Consider the following 22417-nt stretch of genomic DNA (forward strand, 5'->3'; position numbering starts at 1 on the left):
CATGCGCGTTACTTGTGTTCGAACAGGGCGCTCTGATCAGCAGGCTAAGGGCGGGTACAAAGATAAGGGGTAAAGAGAAATGATTGGCTAAGAGGCCTGTCAGTACCGTAGCTCCAGATATGGAGCCACCATGACAAGTCCTTTTACATGGAGTGGTGTTACCAGAGCAAACCAGTGTTAACTACTAGCTACTCCCACTGGTGTCAAATGAGTCAGAGGTGATGATTTGGCTGTGTAGGATATGTATGGTGTCACTGTGTATGTGTTGACTCACCGGAAGGGAAGTAGAGAGGGAGGTTCTTCAGGTACAACTCCTTATCAGTGGGCAGGAACACACAGAAGATCACTCTGTCCAGCTTTATGAGACACACACACAAAAAACATCCATATAAATAAGTGGAAGACCATCATTTTGTCTTGAGGGCCACAGCAGGATTTCAAAGTTCAGCGGAGGGCAGCACAGATTTTCTTTGGAACAATTTGTTGGTCAGAAAAAGAGCAGTGATCTGAAAACGTATAGGTCCATTAGTATTTCTACCTACTTTCTATCAAGTTTTAGACTTTCAACAGTGGCCTGCAGGTTGTATTTGACCCCAGAATAATAATTACCCCATCAACAACAACAAAAAGATTGAATGGGCTGACGGGCCGGACGTTGTCTGCCGCTGGTATAACTGAAGAATAAAGTTGATCTTCAGAAGCGATGCTAAATACTGAGAACAAAGCATTTTCATACAAAACTAGTTGTAATATAACAGCTGTATGTCTGGACTACGTCTTCATCAGCCCAGAGAAAAGATCTCTACGATATCAGAACACTTAATAATGACCAGCAGTGACTTCTATAAGGTACCCTGCTGCTGGCAGTGAACCCTCCCATCCCTTCACATCCTCATTACTCAATGAACACACTGCCATTAAGTCTGTGTTTGGACTGGAGCAGAGCTGGATGCTGGTCCACTACAATTAGGCCACAGATCCAGCAGAAGCTATCATTACCTATACAGTATATATCATAGGGTTTGGTAGGAGGCAGATGTTATTGGCATCAGGTAAACCGTCAGCTGTATGGATGCTGGGAGAGTGCAGAGGAACATTGACAATAGATCAGAATCTGAAGGTCAAAATAGAATATTTTGTAGTACTATGAATTTAGGGACTTCCTTTTTGTTTTGGTTTAATATGTAGATATCTCATGCTGTTGTGTTGTGTCAACTAGTATAACTAAAAAAAGTTATAAATAATTGATCACAAAAATAGTGTACACTGGAGAACTGAAGGAAGAGTAGAGGAGGAAGGAGTGAATGATGAAGAAGAAGATAGTAAAGATAACAGACAGGCGACAGACTAACTTCCCTCCAGTCATCTATTCCTCTTTTCCCTCTTCTCTCTTCTGTCAGGAAAAGGTGTGTATTAGTCCTCTAAGCCCGTCAGGAGCCAATTAAAACACAGCCTTAGCCACGAGTGTGTGTGTGTGTGCGTGTTGTTGCAGTCCGCCCTCTCCTGACTCTCTCCAGAAAACCAAAAACAACAGCTGTGAGACAGAATACCAGAAGGAAAGGAAAAAAATAATAATTAGACACACACACAAACAAACAAGAGCACACACACCTTCTCATGGTGTTCATCCAGGTACTTCCTGACAGTCTCCAACGCGACGTGCACAGCCTGCTCAGGTGGGTATCCTAGACACAAAAACACAGCAATTACTGTGGTGTGCAGGTGGCCAAGAGCACTGTGTTATGGGTGGCCAAGAGCACTGTGTTATGGGTGGCCAAGAGCACTGTGTTATGGGTGGCCAAGAGCACTGTGTTATGGGTGGCCAAGAGCACTGTGTTATGGGTGGCCAAGAGCACTGTGTTATGGGTGGCCAAGAGCACTGTGTTATGGGTGGCCAAGAGCACTGTGTTATGGGTGGCCAAGAGCACTGTGTTATGGGTGGCCAAGAACACTGTGTTATGGGTGGCCAAGAGCACTGTGTTAAGGGTGGCCAAGAGAACTGTGTTATGGGTGGCCAAGAGAACTGTGTTATGGGTGGCCAAGAGAACTGTGTTATGGGTGGCCAAGAGAACTGTGTTATGGGTGGCCAAGAGCACTGTGTTATGGGTGGCCAAGAGAACTGTGTTATGGGTGGCCAAGAGCACTGTGTTATGGGTGGCCAAGAGAACTGTGTTATGGGTGGCCAAGAGAACTGTGTTATGGGTGGCCAAGAGAACTGTGTTATGGGTGGCCAAGAGCACTGTGTTATGGGTGGCCAAGAGAACTGTGTTATGGGTGGCCAAGAGAACTGTGTTATGGGTGGCCAAGAGCACTGTGTTATGGGTGGCCAAGAGCACTGTGTTATGGGTGGCCAAGAGAACTGTGTTATGGGTGGCCAAGAGAACTGTCGAATCAATACAATTAGAGAAACACCCATTTGTTTGGACCATCTAACAGAGTGGCTTTCTACTCTCTTCTCTCATCTAACAGAGTGGCTTTCTACTCTCTTCTCTCATCTAACAGAGTGGCTGTCTACTCTCTTCTAACAGAGTGGCTGTCTACTCTCTTCTCTCTTCTAACAGAGTGGCTGTCTACTCTCTTCTAACAGAGTGGTTGTCTACTCTCTTCTTCTCTCTGCTAACATAGTGGCTGTCTACTCTCTTCTCTCTTCTAACAGAGTGGCTGTCTACTCTCTTCTCTCTTCTAACAGAGTGGTTGTCTACTCTCTTCTTCTCTCTGCTAACATAGTGGCTGTCTACTCTCTTCTAACAGAGTGGCTGTCTACTCTCTTCTCTCTTCTAACAGAGTGGCTGTCTACTCTCTTCTCTCTTCTAACAGAGTGGCTGTCTACTCTCTTCTCTCTTCTAACAGAGTGGCTGTCTACTCTCTTCTCTCTTCTAACAGAGTGGCTGTCTACTCTCTTCTCTCTTCTAACAGAGTGGCTGTCTACTCTCTTCTCTCTTCTAACAGAGTGGCTGTCTACTCTCTGCTAACAGAGTGGCTGTCTACTCTCTTCTTCTCTCTGCTAACAAAGTGGCTGTCTACTCTCTTCTCTCTTCTAACAGTGGCTGTCTACTTTCTTCTTCTCTCTGCTAACATAGTGGCTGTCTACTCTCTTCTTCTCTCTGCTAACAAAGTGGCTGTCTACTCTCTTCTTCTCTCTGCTAACATAGTGGCTGTCTACTCTCCTCTCTCTTCTAACAGTGGCTGTCTACTTTCTTCTTCTCTCTGCTAACATAGTGGCTGTCTACTCTCTTCTTCTCTCTGCTAACATAGTGGCTGTCTACTCTCTTCTTCTCTCTGCTAACATAGTGGCTGTCTACTCTCTTCTTCTCTCTGCTAACAAAGTGGCTGTCTACTCTCTGCTAACAGAGTGGCTGTCTACTCTCTTCTAACAGAGTGGCTGTCTACTCTCTTCTTCTCTCTGCTAACAGAGTGGCTGTCTACTCTCTGCTAACAGAGTGGCTGTCTACTCTCTTCTCTCTTCTAACAGAGTGGCTGTCTACTCTCTGCTAACAGAGTGGCTGTCTACTCTCTTCTCTCTTCTAACAGAGTGGCTGTCTACTCTCTTCTCTCTGCTAACAAAGTGGCTGTCTACTCTCTTCTCTCTTCTAACAGAGTGGCTGTCTACTCTCTTCTCTCTTCTAACAGAGTGGCTGTCTACTCTCTGCTAACAGAGTGGCTGTCTACTCTCTTCTCTCTTCTAACAGAGTGGCTGTCTACTCTCTTCTCTCTTCTAACAGAGTGGCTGTCTACTCTCTTCTTCTCTCTGCTAACATAGTGGCTGTCTACTCTCTGCTAACAGAGTGGCTATCTACTCTCTTCTCTCTGCTAACAGAGTGGCTATCTACTCTCTTCTCTCTTCTAACAGAGTGGCTGTCTACTCACTTCCTCTCTCTGCTAACAAAGTGGCTGTCTACTCTCTTCTATCTTCTAACAGAGTGGCTGTCTACTCTCTTCTAACAGAGTGGCTGTCTACTCTCTAACATAGTGGCTGTCTACTCTCTAACAGAGTGGCTGTCTACTCTATTCTTCTCTCTTCTAACAGTGGCTGTCTACTCTCTTCTAACAGAGTGGCTGTCTACTCTCTTCTCTCTCTTCTAACAGTGGCTGTCTACTCTCTTCTCTCTTCTAACAGAGTGGCTGTCTACTCTCATCAAACAGAGTGGCTGTCTACTCTCTTCTTCTCTCTGCTAAAAAGTGGCTGTCTACTCTCTTCTTCTCTCTGGTAACAGAGTGGCTGTCTACTCTCTTCTAACAGAGTGGCTGTCTACTCACTTCCTCTCTCTGCTAACAAAGTGGCTGTCTACTCTCTTCTATCTTCTAACAGAGTGGCTGTCTACTCTCTTCTAACAGAGTGGCTGTCTACTCTCTAACATCTGTCTACTCTCTAACATAGTGGCTGTCTACTCTCTTCTAACAGAGTGGCTGTCTACTCTCTTCTTCTCTCTGCTAACATAGTGGCTGTCTACTCTCTGCTAACAGAGTGGCTGTCTACTCTCTTCTCTCTTCTAACAGAGTGGCTGTCTACTCTCTTCTCTCTGCTAACAAAGTGGCTGTCTACTCTCTTCTAACAGAGTGGCTGTCTACTCTCTTCTTCTCTCTGCTAACATAGTGGCTGTCTACTCTCTGCTAACAGAGTGGCTGTCTACTCTCTTCTAACAGAGTGGCTGTCTACTCTCTTCTCTCTCTGCTAACATAGTGGCTGTCTACTCTCTGCTAACAGAGTGGCTGTCTACTCTCTTCTCTCTTCTAACATAGTGGCTGTCTACTCTCTTCTAACAGAGTGGCTGTCTACTCACTTCCTCTCTCTGCTAACAAAGTGGCTGTCTACTCTCTTCTATCTTCTAACAGAGTGGCTGTCTACTCTCTTCTAACAGAGTGGCTGTCTACTCTCTAACATAGTGGCTGTCTACTCTCTAACATAGTGGCTGTCTACTCTTATCTAACAGAGTGGCTGTCTACTCTATTCTTCTCTCTTCTAACAGAGTGGCGGTCTACTCTATTCTCTCTTCTAACAGTGGCTGTCTACTCTCTTCTAACAGAGTGGCTGTCTACTCTCTTCTTCTCTCTTCTAACAGTGGCTGTCTACTCTCTTCTCTCTTCTAACAGAGTGGCTGTCTACTCTCATCAAACAGAGTGGCTGTCTACTCTCTTCTTCTCTCTGCTAACAGAGTGGCTGTCTACTCTCTTCTTCTCTCTTCTAACAGTGGCTGTCTACTCTCTTCTCTCTTCTAACAGAGTGGCTGTCTACTCTCTTCTAACAGAGTGGCTGTCTACTCTCTTCTAACAGAGTGGCTGTCTACTCTCATCAAACAGAGTGGCTGTCTACTCTCTTCTTCTCTCTGCTAACAGAGTGGCTGTCTACTCTCTTCTTCTCTCTGCTAACAAAGTGGCTGTCTACTCTCTTCTAACAGAGTGGCTGTCTACTCTCTTCTAACAGAGTGGCTGTCTACTCTCATCAAACAGAGTGGCTGTCTACTCTCTTCTTCTCTCTGCTAACAGAGTGGCTGTCTACTCTCTTCTTCTCTCTGCTAACAGAGTGGCTGTCTACTCTCATCAAACAGAGTGGCTGTCTACTCTCTTCTTCTCTCTGCTAACAGAGTGGCTGTCTACTCTCTTCTTCTCTCTTCTAACAGAGTGGCTGTCTACTCTCATCAAACAGAGTGGCTGTCTACTCTCTTCTCTCTTCTAACAGAGTGGCTGTCTACTCTCTTCTCTCTTCTAACAGAGTGGCTGTCTACTCTCTTCCTCTCTCTGCTAACAGAGTGGCTGTCTACTCTCTTCCTCTCTCTGCTAACAGAGTGGCTGTCTACTCTCTTCTAACAGAGTGGCTGTCTACTCTCTTCTAACAGAGTGGCCGTCTACTCTCTTCTCTCTTCTAACAGAGTGGCTGTCTACTCACTTCCTCTCTCTTCTAACAGAGTGGCTGTCTACTCACTTCCTCTCTCTGCTAACAGTGGCTGTCTACTCTCTTCTCTCTTCTAACAGAGTGGCTGTCTACTCTCATCAAACAGAGTGGCTGTCTACTCTCTTCTTCTCTCTGCTAACAGAGTGGCTGTCTACTCTCTTCTAACAGAGTGGCTGTCTACTCACTTCCTCTCTCTGCTAACAAAGTGGCTGTCTACTCTCTTCTATCTTCTAACAGAGTGGCTGTCTACTCTCTTCTAACAGAGTGGCTGTCTACTCTCTAACATAGTGGCTCTCTACTCTCTAACATAGTGGCTGTCTACTCTCATCTAACAGAGTGGCTGTCTACTCTATTCTTCTCTCTTCTAACAGAGTGGCGGTCTACTCTATTCTCTCTTCTAACAGTGGCTGTCTACTCTCTTCTAACAGAGTGGCTGTCTACTCTCATCAAACATAGTGGCTGTCTACTCTCTTCTTCTCTCTTCTAACATAGTGGCTGTCTACTCTCTTCTAACAGAGTGGCTGTCTACTCTCTTCTCTCTGCTAACAGAGTGGCTGTCTACTCTCTTCTTCTCTCTGCTAACAAAGTGGCTGTCTACTCTCTTCTTCTCTCTGCTAACAGAGTGGCTGTCTACTCTCTTCTTCTCTCATCAAACAGAGTGGCTGTCTACTCTCTTCTCTCTTCTAACAGAGTGGCTGTCTACTCTCTTCTCTCTTCTAACAGAGTGGCTGTCTACTCTCTTCCTCTCTCTGCTAACAGAGTGGCTGTCTACTCTCTTCCTCTCTCTGCTAACAGAGTGGCTGTCTACTCTCTTCGCTCTTCAAACAGAGTGGCTGTCTACTCTCTTCTCTCTCTTCTAACAAAGTGGCTGTCTACTCTCTTCCTCTCTCTGCTAACAGAGTGGCTGTCTACTCTCTTCTAACAGAGTGGCTGTCTACTCTCTTCTAACAGAGTGGCTGTCTACTCACTTCCTCTCTCTGCTAACAGAGTGGCTGTCTACTCTCTTCTCTCTCTGCTAACAGAGTGGCTGTCTACTCTCTTCCTCTCTCTGCTAACAGAGTGGATGTCTACTCTCTTCTCTCTTCTAACAGAGTGGCTGTCTACTCTCTTCCTCTCTCTGCTAACAGAGTGGCTGTCTACTCTTCTCTCTTCTAACAGAGTGGCTGTCTAATCTCTTCCTCTCTCTGCTAACAGAGTGGCTGTCTACTCTTCTCTCTTCTAACAGAGTGGCTGTCTACTCTCTTCCTCTCTCTGCTAACAGAGTGGCTGTCTACTCTCTTCCTCTCTCTGCTAACAGAGTGGCTGTCTACTCACTTCTTCTCTCTGCTAACAAAGTGGCTGTCTACTATCTTCTATCTTCTAACAGAGTGGCTGTCTACTCTCTTCCAACAGAGTGGCTGTCTACTCTCTTCTAACAGAGTGGCTGTCTACTCTCTTCTTCTCTCTTCTAACATAGTGGCTGTCTACTCTCTGCTAACAGAGTGGCTGTCTACTCTCTTCTCTCTTCTAACAGAGTGGCTGTCTACTCTCTTCTAACAGAGTGGCTGTCTACTCTCTTCTAACAGAGTGGCTGTCTACTCTCATCAAACAGAGTGGCTGTCTACTCTCTTCTTCTCTCTGCTAACAGAGTGGCTGTCTACTCTCTTCTTCTCTCTGCTAACAAAGTGGCTGTCTACTCTCTTCTAACAGAGTGGCTGTCTACTCTCTTCTAACAGAGTGGCTGTCTACTCTCATCAAACAGAGTGGCTGTCTACTCTCTTCTTCTCTCTGCTAACAGAGTGGCTGTCTACTCTCTTCTTCTCTCTGCTAACAAAGTGGCTGTCTACTCTCATCAAACAGAGTGGCTGTCTACTCTCTTCTTCTCTCTGCTAACAGAGTGGCTGTCTACTCTCTTCTTCTCTCTTCTAACAGAGTGGCTGTCTACTCTCATCAAACAGAGTGGCTGTCTACTCTCTTCTCTCTTCTAACAGAGTGGCTGTCTACTCTCTTCTCTCTTCTAACAGAGTGGCTGTCTACTCTCTTCCTCTCTCTGCTAACAGAGTGGCTGTCTACTCTCTTCTCTCTCTGCTAACAGAGTGGCTGTCTACTCTCTTCTAACAGAGTGGCTGTCTACTCTCTTCTAACAGAGTGGCTGTCTACTCTCTTCTCTCTTCTAACAGAGTGGCTGTCTACTCACTTCCTCTCTCTTCTAACAGAGTGGCTGTCTACTCACTTCCTCTCTCTGCTAACAGTGGCTGTCTACTCTCTTCTCTCTTCTAACAGAGTGGCTGTCTACTCTCATCAAACAGAGTGGCTGTCTACTCTCTTCTTCTCTCTGCTAACAGAGTGGCTGTCTACTCTCTTCTAACAGAGTGGCTGTCTACTCACTTCTCTCTCTGCTAACAAAGTGGCTGTCTACTCTCTTCTATCTTCTAACAGAGTGGCTGTCTACTCTCTTCTAACAGAGTGGCTGTCTACTCTCTAACATAGTGGCTGTCTACTCTCTAACATAGTGGCTGTCTACTCTCATCTAACAGAGTGGCTGTCTACTCTATTCTTCTCTCTTCTAACAGAGTGGCGGTCTACTCTATTCTCTCTTCTAACAGTGGCTGTCTACTCTCTTCTTCTCTCTTCTAACATAGTGGCTGTCTACTCTCTTCTAACAGAGTGGCTGTCTACTCTCATCAAACAGAGTGGCTGTCTACTCTCTTCTCTCTGCTAACAGAGTGGCTGTCTACTCTCTTCTTCTCTCTGCTAACAAAGTGGCTGTCTACTCTCTTCTTCTCTCTGCTAACAGAGTGGCTGTCTACTCTCTTCTTCTCTCATCAAACAGAGTGGCTGTCTACTCTCTTCTCTCTTCTAACAGAGTGGCTGTCTACTCTCTTCTCTCTTCTAACAGAGTGGCTGTCTACTCTCTTCCTCTCTCTGCTAACAGAGTGGCTGTCTACTCTCTTCCTCTCTCTGCTAACAGAGTGGCTGTCTACTCTCTTCGCTCTTCAAACAGAGTGGCTGTCTACTCTCTTCCTCTCTCTGCTAACAGAGTGGCTGTCTACTCTCTTCTAACAGAGTGGCTGTCTACTCTCTTCTAACAGAGTGGCTGTCTACTCACTTCTCTCTCTGCTAACAGAGTGGCTGTCTACTCTCTTCTCTCTCTGCTAACAGAGTGGCTGTCTACTCTCTTCCTCTCTCTGCTAACAGAGTGGATGTCTACTCTCTTCTCTCTTCTAACAGAGTGGCTGTCTACTCTCTTCCTCTCTCTGCTAACAGAGTGGCTGTCTACTCTTCTCTCTTCTAACAGAGTGGCTGTCTAATCTCTTCCTCTCTCTGCTAACAGAGTGGCTGTCTACTCTTCTCTCTTCTAACAGAGTGGCTGTCTACTCTCTTCCTCTCTCTGCTAACAGAGTGGCTGTCTACTCTCTTCTCTCTCTGCTAACAGAGTGGCTGTCTACTCACTTCTTCTCTCTGCTAACAAAGTGGCTGTCTACTCTCTTCTATCTTCTAACAGAGTGGCTGTCTACTCTCTAACATAGTGGCTGTCTACTCTATTCTTCTCTCTTCTAACAGAGTGGCTGTCTACTCTCTTCCAACAGAGTGGCTGTCTACTCTCTTCTAACAGAGTGGCTGTCTACTCTCTTCTTCTCTCTTCTAACATAGTGGCTGTCTACTCTCTGCTAACAGAGTGGCTGTCTACTCTCTTCTCTCTTCTAACAGAGTGGCTGTCTACTCTCTTCTTCTCTCTTCTAACATAGTGGCTGTCTACTCTCTGCTAACAGAGTGGCTGTCTACTCTCTGCTAACAGAGTGGCTGTCTACTCTCTGCTAACAGAGTGGCTGTCTACTCTCTTCTCTCTTCTAACAGAGTGGCTGTCTACTCTCTTCTCTCTCTGCTAACAGAGTGGCTGTCTACTCTTCTCTTCTAACAGAGTGGCTGTCTAATCTCTTCCTCTCTCTGCTAACAGAGTGGCTGTCTACTCTCTTCTAACAGAGTGGCTGTCTACTCTCTTCTTCTCTCTTCTAACATAGTGGCTGTCTACTCTCTGCTAACAGAGTGGCTGTCTACTCTCTTCTCTCTTCTAACAGAGTGGCTGTCTACTCTCTTCTTCTCTCTTCTAACATAGTGGCTGTCTACTCTCTGCTAACAGAGTGGCTGTCTACTCTCTGCTAACAGAGTGGCTGTCTACTCTCTGCTAACAGAGTGGCTGTCTACTCTCTGCTAACAGAGTGGTTGTCTACTCTCTTCTTCTCTCTTCTAACATAGTGGCTGTCTACTCTCTGCTAACAGAGTGGCTGTCTACTCTCTTCTAACAGAGTGGCTGTCTACTCTCTTCTTCTCTCTTCTAACATAGTGGCCGTCTACTCTCTGCTAACAGAGTGGCTGTCTACTCTCTTCTTCTCTCTGCTAACATAGTGGCTGTCTACTCTCTAACATAGTGGCTGTCTACTCTCATCTAACAGAGTGGCTGTCTACTCTATTCTTCTCTCTTCTAACAGAGTGGCGGTCTACTCTATTCTCTCTTCTAACAGTGGCTGTCTACTCTCTTCTAACAGAGTGGCTGTCTACTCTCTTCTTCTCTCTTCTAACAGAGTGGCTGTCTACTCTCTTCTTCTCTCTTCTAACAGAGTGGCTGTCTACTCTCTTCTTCTCTCTTCTAACAGAGTGGCTGTCTACTCTCTTCTCTCTTCTAACAGAGTGGCTGTCTACTCTCTTCTTCTCTCTTCTAACAGAGTGGCTGTCTACTCACTTCTTCTCTCTGCTAACAAAGTGGCTGTCTACTCTCTTCTAACAGAGTGGCTGTCTACTCACTTCTTCTCTCTGCTAACAAAGTGGCTGTCTACTCTCTTCTATCTTCTAACAGAGTGGCTGTCTACTCTCTTCTAACATAGTGTCTGTCTACTCTCTAACATAGTGGCTGTCTACTCTATTCTTCTCTCTTCTAACAGAGTGACTGTCTACTCTCTTCTAACAAAGTGGCTGTCTACTCTCTTCTATCTTCTAACAGAGTGGCTGTCTACTCTCTTCTAACATAGTGTCTGTCTACTCTCTAACATAGTGGCTGTCTACTCTCTTCTTCTCTCTTCTAACAGAGTGGCTGTCTACTCTCTTCTTCTCTCTGCTAACAGAGTGGCTGTCTACTCTCTTCTAACAGAGTGGCTGTCTACTCACTTCCTCTCTCTGCTAACAAAGTGGCTGTCTACTCTCTTCTATCTTCTAACAGAGTGGCTGTCTACTCTCTTCTAACAGAGTGGCTGTCTACTCTCTAACATAGTGGCTGTCTACTCTCTAACATAGTGGCTGTCTACTCTCATCTAACAGAGTGGCTGTCTACTCTATTCTTCTCTCTTCTAACAGAGTGGCGGTCTTCTCTATTCTCTCTTCTAACAGTGGCTGTCTACTCTCTTCTAACAGAGTGGCTGTCTACTCTCTTCTTCTCTCTTCTAACATAGTGGCTGTCTACTCTCATCAAACAGAGTGGCTGTCTACTCTCATCAAACAGAGTGGCTGTCTACTCTCTTCTTCTCTCTGCTAACAGAGTGGCTGTCTACTCTCTTCTTCTCTCTGCTAACAGAGTGGCTGTCTACTCTCATCAAACAGAGTGGCTGTCTACTCTCTTCTTCTCTCTGCTAACAGAGTGGCTGTCTACTCTCTTCTTCTCTCTGCTAACAAAGTGGCTGTCTACTCTCTTCTTCTCTCTGCTAACAGAGTGGCTGTCTACTCTCTTCTTCTCTCTTCTAACAGAGTGGCTGTCTACTCTCATCAAACAGAGTGGCTGTCTACTCTCTTCTCTCTTCTAACAGAGTGGCTGTCTACTCTCTTCTCTCTTCTAACAGAGTGGCTGTCTACTCTCTTCCTCTCTCTGCTAACAGAGTGGCTGTCTACTCTCTTCCTCTCTCTGCTAACAGAGTGGCTGTCTACTCTCTTCTCTCTCTGCTAACAGAGTGGCTGTCTACTCTCTTCCTCTCTCTGCTAACAGAGTGGCTGTCTACTCTCTTCTCTCTTCTAACAGAGTGGCTGTCTACTCTCTTCTCTCTCTGCTAACAGAGTGGCTGTCTACTCTTCTAACAGAGTGGCTGTCTACTCTAATCAAACAGAGTGGCTGTCTACTCTCTTCTCTCTCTGCTAACAGAGTGGCTGTCTACTCTCTTCTCTCTTCTAACAGAGTGGCTGTCTACTCTCTTCTCTCTTCTAACAGAGTGGCTGTCTACTCTCTTCCTCTCTCTGCTAACAGAGTGGCTGTCTACTCTCTTCTAACAGAGTGGCTGTCTACTCTCTTCTCTCTTCTAACAGAGTGGCTGTCTACTCACTTCCTCTCTCTGCTAACAGAGTGGCTGTCTACTCTCTTCTCTCTCTTCTAACAGTGGCTGTCTACTCTCTTCTCTCTTCTAACAGAGTGGCTGTCTACTCTCATCAAACAGAGTGGCTGTCTACTCTCTTCTTCTCTCTGCTAACAAAGTGGCTGTCTACTCTCTTCTTCTCTCTGCTAACAGAGTGGCTGTCTACTCTCTAACATAGTGGCTGTCTACTCTCTAACATAGTGGCTGTCTACTCTCATCTAACAGAGTGGCTGTCTACTCTATTCTTCTCTCTTCTAACAGAGTGGCGGTCTACTCTATTCTCTCTTCTAACAGTGGCTGTCTACTCTCTTCTAACAGAGTGGCTGTCTACTCTCATCAAACAGAGTGGCTGTCTACTCTCTTCTTCTCTTTGCTAACAGAGTGGCTGTCTACTCTCTTCTTCTCTCTGCTAACAGAGTGGCTGTCTACTCTCATCAAACAGAGTGGCTGTCTACTCTCATCAAACAGAGTGGCTGTCTACTCTCTTCTTCTCTCTGCTAACAGAGTGGCTGTCTACTCTCTTCTTCTCTCTGCTAACAGAGTGGCTGTCTACTCTCATCAAACAGAGTGGCTGTCTACTCTCTTCTTCTCTCTGCTAACAGAGTGGCTGTCTACTCTCTTCTTCTCTCTGCTAACAAAGTGGCTGTCTACTCTCTTCTTCTCTCTGCTAACAGAGTGGCTGTCTACTCTCTTCTTCTCTCTTCTAACAGAGTGGCTGTCTACTCTCATCAAACAGAGTGGCTGTCTACTCTCTTCTCTCTTCTAACAGAGTGGCTGTCTACTCTCTTCCTCTCTCTTCTAACAGAGTGGCTGTCTACTCTCTTCTAACAGAGTGGCTGTCTACTCTCTTCCTCTCTCTGCTAACAGAGTGGCTGTCTACTCTCTTCCTCTCTCTGCTAACAAAGTGGCTGTCTACTCTCTTCCTCTCTCTGCTAACAGAGTGGCTGTCTACTCTCTTCTAACAGAGTGGCTGTCTACTCTCTTCTAACAGAGTGGCTGTCTACTCTCTTCTAACAGAGTGGCTGTCTACTCACTTCCTCTCTCTGCTAACAGAGTGGCTGTCTACTCTTCTCTCTTCTAACAGAGTGGCTGTCTACTCTCTTCCTCTCTCTGCTAACAGAGTGGCTGTCTACTCTCTTCTCTCTTCTAACAGAGTGGCTGTCTACTCTCTTCCTCTCTCTGCTAACAGAGTGGCTGTCTACTCTTCTCTCTTCTAACAGAGTGGCTGTCTACTCTCTTCCTCTCTCTGCTAACAGAGTGGCTGTCTACTCTTCTCTCTTCTAACAGAGTGGCTGTCTACTCTCTTACTCTCTCTGCTAACAGAGTGGCTGTCTACTCTCTTCTCTCTTCTAACAGAGTGGCTGTCTACTCTCATCAAACAGAGTGGCTGTCTACTCTCTTCTTCTCTCTGCTAACAAAGTGGCTGTCTACTCTCTTCTTCTCTCTGGTAACAGAGTGGCTGTCTACTCTCTTCTAACAGAGTGGCTGTCTACTCACTTCCTCTCTCTGCTAACAAAGTGGCTGTCTACTCTCTTCTATCTTCTAACAGAGTGGCTGTCTACTCTCTTCTAACAGAGTGGCTGTCTACTCTCTAACATAGCGGCTGTCTACTCTCTAACATAGTGGCTGTCTACTCTCTTCTAACAGAGTGGCTGTCTACTCTCTTCTTCTCTCTGCTAACATAGTGGCTGTCTACTCTCTGCTAACAGAGTGGCTGTCTACTCTCTTCTCTCTTCTAACAGAGTGGCTGTCTACTCTCTTCTCTCTGCTAACAAAGTGGCTGTCTACTCTCTTCTAACAGAGTGGCTGTCTACTCTCTTCTTCTCTCTGCTAACATAGTGGCTGTCTACTCTCTGCTAACAGAGTGGCTGTCTACTCTCTTCTAACAGAGTGGCTGTCTACTCTCTTCTTCTCTCTGCTAACATAGTGGCTGTCTACTCTCTGCTAACAGAGTGGCTGTCTACTCTCTTCTCTCTTCTAACATAGTGGCTGTCTACTCTCTTCTAACAGAGTGGCTGTCTACTCACTTCCTCTCTCTGCTAACAAAGTGGCTGTCTACTCTCTTCTATCTTCTAACAGAGTGGCTGTCTACTCTCTCTTCTAACAGAGTGGCTGTCTACTCTCTAACATAGTGGCTGTCTACTCTCTAACATAGTGGCTGTCTACTCTTATCTAACAGAGTGGCTGTCTACTCTATTCTTCTCTCTTCTAACAGAGTGGCGGTCTACTCTATTCTCTCTTCTAACAGTGGCTGTCTACTCTCTTCTAACAGAGTGGCTGTCTACTCTCTTCTTCTCTCTTCTAACAGTGGCTGTCTACTCTCTTCTCTCTTCTAACAGAGTGGCTGTCTACTCTCATCAAACAGAGTGGCTGTCTACTCTCTTCTTCTCTCTGCTAACAGAGTGGCTGTCTACTCTCTTCTTCTCTCTTCTAACAGTGGCTGTCTACTCTCTTCTCTCTTCTAACAGAGTGGCTGTCTACTCTCTTCTAACAGAGTGGCTGTCTACTCTCTTCTAACAGAGTGGCTGTCTACTCTCATCAAACAGAGTGGCTGTCTACTCTCTTCTTCTCTCTGCTAACAAAGTGGCTGTCTACTCTCTTCTTCTCTCTGCTAACAGAGTGGCTGTCTACTCTCTTCTTCTCTCTTCTAACAGAGTGGCTGTCTACTCTCATCAAACAGAGTGGCTGTCTACTCTCTTCTCTCTTCTAACAGAGTGGCTGTCTACTCTCTTCTCTCTTCTAACAGAGTGGCTGTCTACTCTCTTCCTCTCTCTGCAAACAGAGTGGCTGTCTACTCTCTTCCTCTCTCTGCTAACAGAGTGGCTGTCTACTCTCTTCTAACAGAGTGGCTGTCTACTCTCTTCTAACAGAGTGGCCGTCTACTCTCTTCTCTCTTCTAACAGAGTGGCTGTCTACTCACTTCCTCTCTCTTCTAACAGAGTGGCTGTCTACTCACTTCCTCTCTCTGCTAACAGTGGCTGTCTACTCTCTTCTCTCTTCTAACAGAGTGGCTGTCTACTCTCATCAAACAGAGTGGCTGTCTACTCTCTTCTTTCTCTCTGCTAACAGAGTGGCTGTCTACTCTCTTCTAACAGAGTGGCTGTCTACTCACTTCCTCTCTCTGCTAACAAAGTGGCTGTCTACTCTCTTCTATCTTCTAACAGAGTGGCTGTCTACTCTCTTCTAACAGAGTGGCTGTCTACTCTCTAACATAGTGGCTGTCTACTCTCTAACATAGTGGCTGTCTACTCTCATCTAACAGAGTGGCTGTCTACTCTATTCTTCTCTCTTCTAACAGAGTGGCGGTCTACTCTATTCTCTCTTCTAACAGTGGCTGTCTACTCTCTTCTAACAGAGTGGCTGTCTACTCTCTTCTTCTCTCTTCTAACATAGTGACTGTCTACTCTCTTCTAACAGAGTGGCTGTCTACTCTCATCAAACAGAGTGGCTGTCTACTCTCTTCTCTCTGCTAACAGAGTGGCTGTCTACTCTCTTCTTCTCTCTGCTAACAAAGTGGCTGTCTACTCTCTTCTTCTCTCTGCTAACAGAGTGGCTGTCTACTCTCTTCTTCTCTCTTCTAACAGAGTGGCTGTCTACTCTCATCAAACAGAGTGGCTGTCTACTCTCTTCTCTCTTCTAACAGAGTGGCTGTCTACTCTCTTCCTCTCTCTTCTAACAGAGTGGCTGTCTACTCTCTTCTCTCTTCTAACAGAGTGGCTGTCTACTCTCTTTCTCTCTCTGCTAACAGAGTGGCTGTCTACTCTCTTCCTCTCTCTGCTAACAAAGTGGCTGTCTACTCTCTTCCTCTCTCTGCTAACAGAGTGGCTGTCTACTCTCTTCTAACAGAGTGGCTGTCTACTCTCTTCTAACAGAGTGGCTGTCTACTCACTTCCTCTCTCTGCTAACAGAGTGGCTGTCTACTCTTCTCTCTTCTAACAGAGTGGCTGTCTACTCTCTTCCTCTCTCTGCTAACAGAGTGGCTGTCTACTCTCTTCTCTCTTCTAACAGAGTGGCTGTCTACTCTCTTCCTCTCTCTGCTAACAGAGTGGCTGTCTACTCTTCTCTCTTCTAACAGAGTGGCTGTCTACTCTCTTCCTCTCTCTGCTAACAGAGTGGCTGTCTACTCTTCTCTCTTCTAACAAAGTGGCTGTCTACTCTCTTCTTCTCTCTGCTAACAGAGTGGCTGTCTTCTCTCTTCTAACAGAGAGGCTGTCTACTCTCATCAAACAGAGTGGCTGTCTACTCTCTTCTTCTCTCTGCTAACAAAGTGGCTGTCTACTCTCTTCTTCTCTCTGCTAACAGAGTGGCTGTCTACTCTCTTCTAACAGAGTGGCTGTCTACTCACTTCCTCTCTCTGCTAACAAAGTGGCTGTCTACTCTCTTCTATCTTCTAACAGAGTGGCTGTCTACTCTCTTCTAACAGAGTGGCTGTCTACTCTCTAACATAGTGGCTGTCTACTCTCTAACATAGTGGCTGTCTACTCTCTTCTAACAGAGTGGCTGTCTACTCTCTTCTTCTCTCTGCTAACATAGTGGCTGTCTACTCTCTGCTAACAGAGTGGCTGTCTACTCTCTTCTCTCTTCTAACAGAGTGGCTGTCTACTCTCTTCTCTCTGCTAACAAAGTGGCTGTCTACTCTCTTCTAACAGAGTGGCTGTCTACTCTCTTCTTCTCTCTGCTAACATAGTGGCTGTCTACTCTCTGCTAACAGAGTGGCTGTCTACTCTCTTCTAACAGAGTGGCTGTCTACTCTCTTCTTCTCTCTGCTAACATAGTGGCTGTCTACTCTCTGCTAACAGAGTGGCTGTCTACTCTCTTCTCTCTTCTAACATAGTGGCTGTCTACTCTCTTCTAACAGAGTGGCTGTCTACTCACTTCCTCTCTCTGCTAACAAAGTGGCTGTCTACTCTCTTCTATCTTCTAACAGAGTGGCTGTCTACTCTCTTCTAACAGAGTGGCTGTCTACTCTCTAACATAGTGGCTGTCTACTCTCTAACATAGTGGCTGTCTACTCTTATCTAACAGAGTGGCTGTCTACTCTATTCTTCTCTCTTCTAACAGAGTGGCGGTCTACTCTATTTCTCTCTTCTAACAGTGGCTGTCTACTCTCTTCTAACAGAGTGGCTGTCTACTCTCTTCTTCTCTCTTCTAACAGTGGCTGTCTACTCTCTTCTCTCTTCTAACAGAGTGGCTGTCTACTCTCATCAAACAGAGTGGCTGTCTACTCTCTTCTTCTCTCTGCTAACAGAGTGGCTGTCTACTCTCTTCTTCTCTCTTCTAACAGTGGCTGTCTACTCTCTTCTCTCTTCTAACAGAGTGGCTGTCTACTCTCTTCTAACAGAGTGGCTGTCTACTCTCTTCTAACAGAGTGGCTGTCTACTCTCATCAAACAGAGTGGCTGTCTACTCTCTTCTTCTCTCTGCTAACAAAGTGGCTGTCTACTCTCTTCTTCTCTCTGCTAACAGAGTGGCTGTCTACTCTCTTCTTCTCTCTTCTAACAGAGTGGCTGTCTACTCTCATCAAACAGAGTGGCTGTCTACTCTCTTCTCTCTTCTAACAGAGTGGCTGTCTATTCTCTTCTCTCTTCTAACAGAGTGGCTGTCTACTCTCTTCTCTCTCTGCTAACAGAGTGGCTGTCTACTCTCTTCCTCTCTCTGCTAACAGAGTGGCTGTCTACTCTCTTCTAACAGAGTGGCTGTCTACTCTCTTCTAACAGAGTGGCCGTCTACTCTCTTCTCTCTTCTAACAGAGTGGCTGTCTACTCACTTCCTCTCTCTTCTAACAGAGTGGCTGTCTACTCACTTCCTCTCTCTGCTAACAGTGGCTGTCTACTCTCTTCTCTCTTCTAACAGAGTGGCTGTCTACTCTCATCAAACAGAGTGGCTGTCTACTCTCTTCTTCTCTCTGCTAACAGAGTGGCTGTCTACTCTCTTCTAACAGAGTGGCTGTCTACTCACTTCCTCTCTCTGCTAACAAAGTGGCTGTCTACTCTCTTCTATCTTCTAACAGAGTGGCTGTCTACTCTCTTCTAACAGAGTGGCTGTCTACTCTCTAACATAGTGGCTGTCTACTCTCTAACATAGTGGCTGTCTACTCTCATCTAACAGAGTGGCTGTCTACTCTATTCTTCTCTCTTCTAACAGAGTGGCGGTCTACTCTATTCTCTCTTCTAACAGTGGCTGTCTACTCTCTTCTAACAGAGTGGCTGTCTACTCTTCTTCTTCTCTCTTCTAACATAGTGACTGTCTACTCTCTTCTAACAGAGTGGCTGTCTACTCTCATCAAACAGAGTGGCTGTCTACTCTCTTCTCTCTGCTAACAGAGTGGCTGTCTACTCTCTTCTTCTCTCTGCTAACAAAGTGGCTGTCTACTCTCTTCTTCTCTCTGCTAACAGAGTGGCTGTCTACTCTCTTCTTCTCTCATCAAACAGAGTGGCTGTCTACTCTCTTCTCTCTTCTAACAGAGTGGCTGTCTACTCTCTTCTCTCTTCTAACAGAGTGGCTGTCTACTCTCTTCTCTCTTCTAACAGAGTGGCTGTCTACTCTCTTCCTCTCTCTGCTAACAGAGTGGCTGTCTACTCTCTTCCTCTCTCTGCTAACAGAGTGGCTGTCTACTCTCTTCCTCTCTCTTCTAACAAAGTGGCTGTCTACTCTCTTCCTCTCTCTGCTAACAGAGTGGCTGTCTACTCTCTTCTAACAGAGTGGCTGTCTACTCACTTCCTCTCTCTTCTAACAGAGTGGCTGTCTACTCACTTCCTCTCTCTGCTAACAGAGTGGCTGTCTACTCTCTTCTCTCTCTGCTAACAGAGTGGCTGTCTACTCTCTTCCTCTCTCTGCTAACAGAGTGGCTGTCTACTCTCTGCTAACAGAGTGGCTGTCTACTCTCTTCTAACAGAGTGGCTGTCTACTCTCTTCTTCTCTCTGCTAACATAGTGGCTGTCTACTCTCTGCTAACAGAGTGGCTGTCTACTCTCTTCTCTCTTCTAACATAGTGGCTGTCTACTCTCTTCTAACAGAGTGGCTGTCTACTCACTTCCTCTCTCTGCTAACAAAGTGGCTGTCTACTCTCTTCTATCTTCTAACAGAGTGGCTGTCTACTCTCTTCTAACAGAGTGGCTGTCTACTCTCTAACATAGTGGCTGTCTACTCTCTAACATAGTGGCTGTCTACTCTTATCTAACAGAGTGGCTGTCTACTCTATTCTTCTCTCTTCTAACAGAGTGGCGGTCTACTCTATTCTCTCTTCTAACAGTGGCTGTCTACTCTCTTCTAACAGAGTGGCTGTCTACTCTCTTCTTCTCTCTTCTAACAGTGGCTGTCTACTCTCTTCTCTCTTCTAACAGAGTGGCTGTCTACTCTCAATCAAACAGAGTGGCTGTCTACTCTCTTCTTCTCTCTGCTAACAGAGTGGCTGTCTACTCTCTTCTTCTCTCTTCTAACAGTGGCTGTCTACTCTCTTCTCTCTTCTAACAGAGTGGCTGTCTACTCTCTTCTAACAGAGTGGCTGTCTACTCTCTTCTAACAGAGTGGCTGTCTACTCTCATCAAACAGAGTGGCTGTCTACTCTCTTCTTCTCTCTGCTAACAAAGTGGCTGTCTACTCTCTTCTTCTCTCTGCTAACAGAGTGGCTGTCTACTCTCTTCTTCTCTCTTCTAACAGAGTGGCTGTCTACTCTCATCAAACAGAGTGGCTGTCTACTCTCTTCTCTCTTCTAACAGAGTGGCTGTCTACTCTCTTCTCTCTTCTAACAGAGTGGCTGTCTACTCTCTTCCTCTCTCTGCTAACAGAGTGGCTGTCTACTCTCTTCCTCTCTCTGCTAACAAAGTGGCTGTCTACTCTCTTCCTCTCTCTGCTAACAGAGTGGCTGTCTACTCTCTTCTAACAGAGTGGCTGTCTACTCTCTTCTCTCTTCTAACAGAGTGGCTGTCTACTCACTTCCTCTCTCTTCTAACAGAGTGGCTGTCTACTCACTTCCTCTCTCTGCTAACAGAGTGGCTGTCTACTCTCTTCTCTCTTCTAACAGAGTGGCTGTCTACTCTCTTCTCTCTTCTAACAGAGTGGCTGTCTACTCACTTCCTCTCTTCTAACAGAGTGGCTGTCTACTCACTTCTCTCTCTGCTAACAGAGTGGCTGTCTACTCTCTTCTCTCTTCTAACAGAGTGGCTGTCTACTCTCTTCCTCTCTCTGCTAACAGAGTGGCTGTCTACTCTCTTCCTCTCTCTGCTAACAGAGTGGCTGTCTACTCTCTTCTAACAGAGTGGCTGTCTACTCTCTTCTAACAGAGTGGCTGTCTACTCTCTTCTCTCTTCTAACAGAGTGGCTGTCTACTCACTTCCTCTCTCTGCTAACAGAGTGGCTGTCTACTCTCTTCTAACAGTGGCTGTCTACTCTCTTATCTCTTCTAACAGAGTGGCTGTCTACTCTCTTCTTCTCTCTGCTAACAAAGTGGCTGTCTACTCTCTTCTTCTCTCTGCTAACAGAGTGGCTGTCTACTCTCTAACATAGTGGCTGTCTACTCTCTAACATAGTGGCTGTCTACTCTCATCTAACAGAGTGGCTGTCTACTCTATTCTTCTCTCTTCTAACAGAGTGGCGGTCTACTCTATTCTCTCTTCTAACAGTGGCTGTCTACTCTCTTCTAACAGAGTGGCTGTCTACTCTCTTCTTCTCTCTTCTAACATAGTGGCTGTCTACTCTCATCAAACAGAGTGGCTGTCTACTCTCATCAAACAGAGTGGCTGTCTACTCTCTTCTTCTCTCTGCTAACAGAGTGGCTGTCTACTCTCTTCTTCTCTCTGCTAACAGAGTGGCTGTCTACTCTCATCAAACAGAGTGGCTGTCTACTCTCTTCTTCTCTCTGCTAACAGAGTGGCTGTCTACTCTCTTCTTCTCTCTGCTAACAAAGTGGCTGTCTACTCTCTTCTTCTCTCTGCTAACAGAGTGGTTGTCTACTCTCTTCTTCTCTCTTCTAACATAGTGGCTGTCTACTCTCTGCTAACAGAGTGGCTGTCTACTCTCTTCTAACAGAGTGGCTGTCTACTCTCTTCTTCTCTCTTCTAACATAGTGGCCGTCTACTCTCTGCTAACAGAGTGGCTGTCTACTCTCTTCTTCTCTCTGCTAACAAAGTGGCTGTCTACTCTCTTCTCTCTGCTAACAAAGTGGCTGTCTACTCTCTTCTAACAGAGTGGCTGTCTACTCTCTTCTTCTCTCTTCTAACAGAGTGGCTGTCTACTCTCTTCTTCTCTCTTCTAACAGAGTGGCTGTCTACTCTCTTCTTCTCTCTTCTAACATAGTGGCTGTCTACTCACTTCTTCTCTCTGCTAACAAAGTGGCTGTCTACTCTCTTCTAACAGAGTGGCTGTCTACTCACTTCTTCTCTCTGCTAACAAAGTGGCTGTCTACTCTCTTCTATCTTCTAACAGAGTGGCTGTCTACTCTCTTCTAACAAAGTGGCTGTCTACTCTCTTCTATCTTCTAACATAGTGGCTGTCTACTCTATTCTTCTCTCTTCTAACAGAGTGGCTGTCTACTCTCTTCTAACAAAGTGGCTGTCTACTCTCTTCTATCTTCTAACAGAGTGGCTGTCTACTCTATTATCTCTTCTAACAGATTGGCTGTTTACTCTCATCAAACAGAGTGGCTGTCTACTCTCTTCTTCTCTCTGCTAACAAAGTGGCTGTCTACTCTCTTCTTCTCTCTGCTAACAGAGTGGCTGTCTACTCTCTTCTAACAGAGTGGCTGTCTACTCTTCTCTCTTCTAACAGAGTGGCTGTCTACTCTCTTCCTCTCTCTGCTAACAGAGTGGCTGTCTACTCTTCTCTCTTCTAACAGAGTGGCTGTCTACTCTCTTACTCTCTCTGCTAACAGAGTGGCTGTCTACTCTCTTCCTCTCTCTTCTAACAGAGTGGCTGTCTACTCTCTTACTCTCTCTGCTAACAGAGTGGCTGTCTACTCTCTTCCTCTCTCTGCTAACAAAGTGGCTGTCTACTCTCTTCTATCTTCTAACAGAGTGGCTGTCTACTCTCTAACATAGTGGCTGTCTACTCTATTCTTCTCTCTTCTAACAGAGTGTCTGTCTACTCTCTTCTTCTCTCTTCTAACATAGTGGCTGTCTACTCTCTTCTATCTTCTAACAGAGTGGCTGTCTACTCTCTAACATAGTGGCTGTCTACTCTATTCTTCTCTCTTCTAACAGAGTGTCTGTCTACTCTCTTCT

General features: G+C 45.8%; 1 protein-coding gene across 2 annotated transcripts in view; it reads right to left on the reverse strand.

The window, feature by feature from the left end:
• macrod1 (mono-ADP ribosylhydrolase 1) overlaps nt 1-22417 on the reverse strand; it is a 153057-nt gene that overhangs the window by 2549 nt on the left and 128091 nt on the right. The window contains exons 8-10 of one of the 2 annotated variants that reach the window (XM_042303289.1): nt 1612-1685; nt 275-356; nt 13-44 (exon numbers count right to left, since the gene is read on the reverse strand). In XM_042303289.1, coding sequence (XP_042159223.1) covers nt 37-44; nt 275-356; nt 1612-1685 — 164 coding nt within the window. In that variant the 3' untranslated portion in view covers nt 13-36. The remainder of the gene's footprint in view (nt 1-12; nt 45-274; nt 357-1611; nt 1686-22417) is intronic. The other variant, XM_042303288.1, reaches the window with a different exon arrangement.

This window comes from Oncorhynchus tshawytscha, linkage group LG21, assembly GCF_018296145.1.
Source record: "Oncorhynchus tshawytscha isolate Ot180627B linkage group LG21, Otsh_v2.0, whole genome shotgun sequence".
In the NCBI taxonomy this organism is placed as follows: domain Eukaryota; kingdom Metazoa; phylum Chordata; class Actinopteri; order Salmoniformes; family Salmonidae; genus Oncorhynchus; species Oncorhynchus tshawytscha.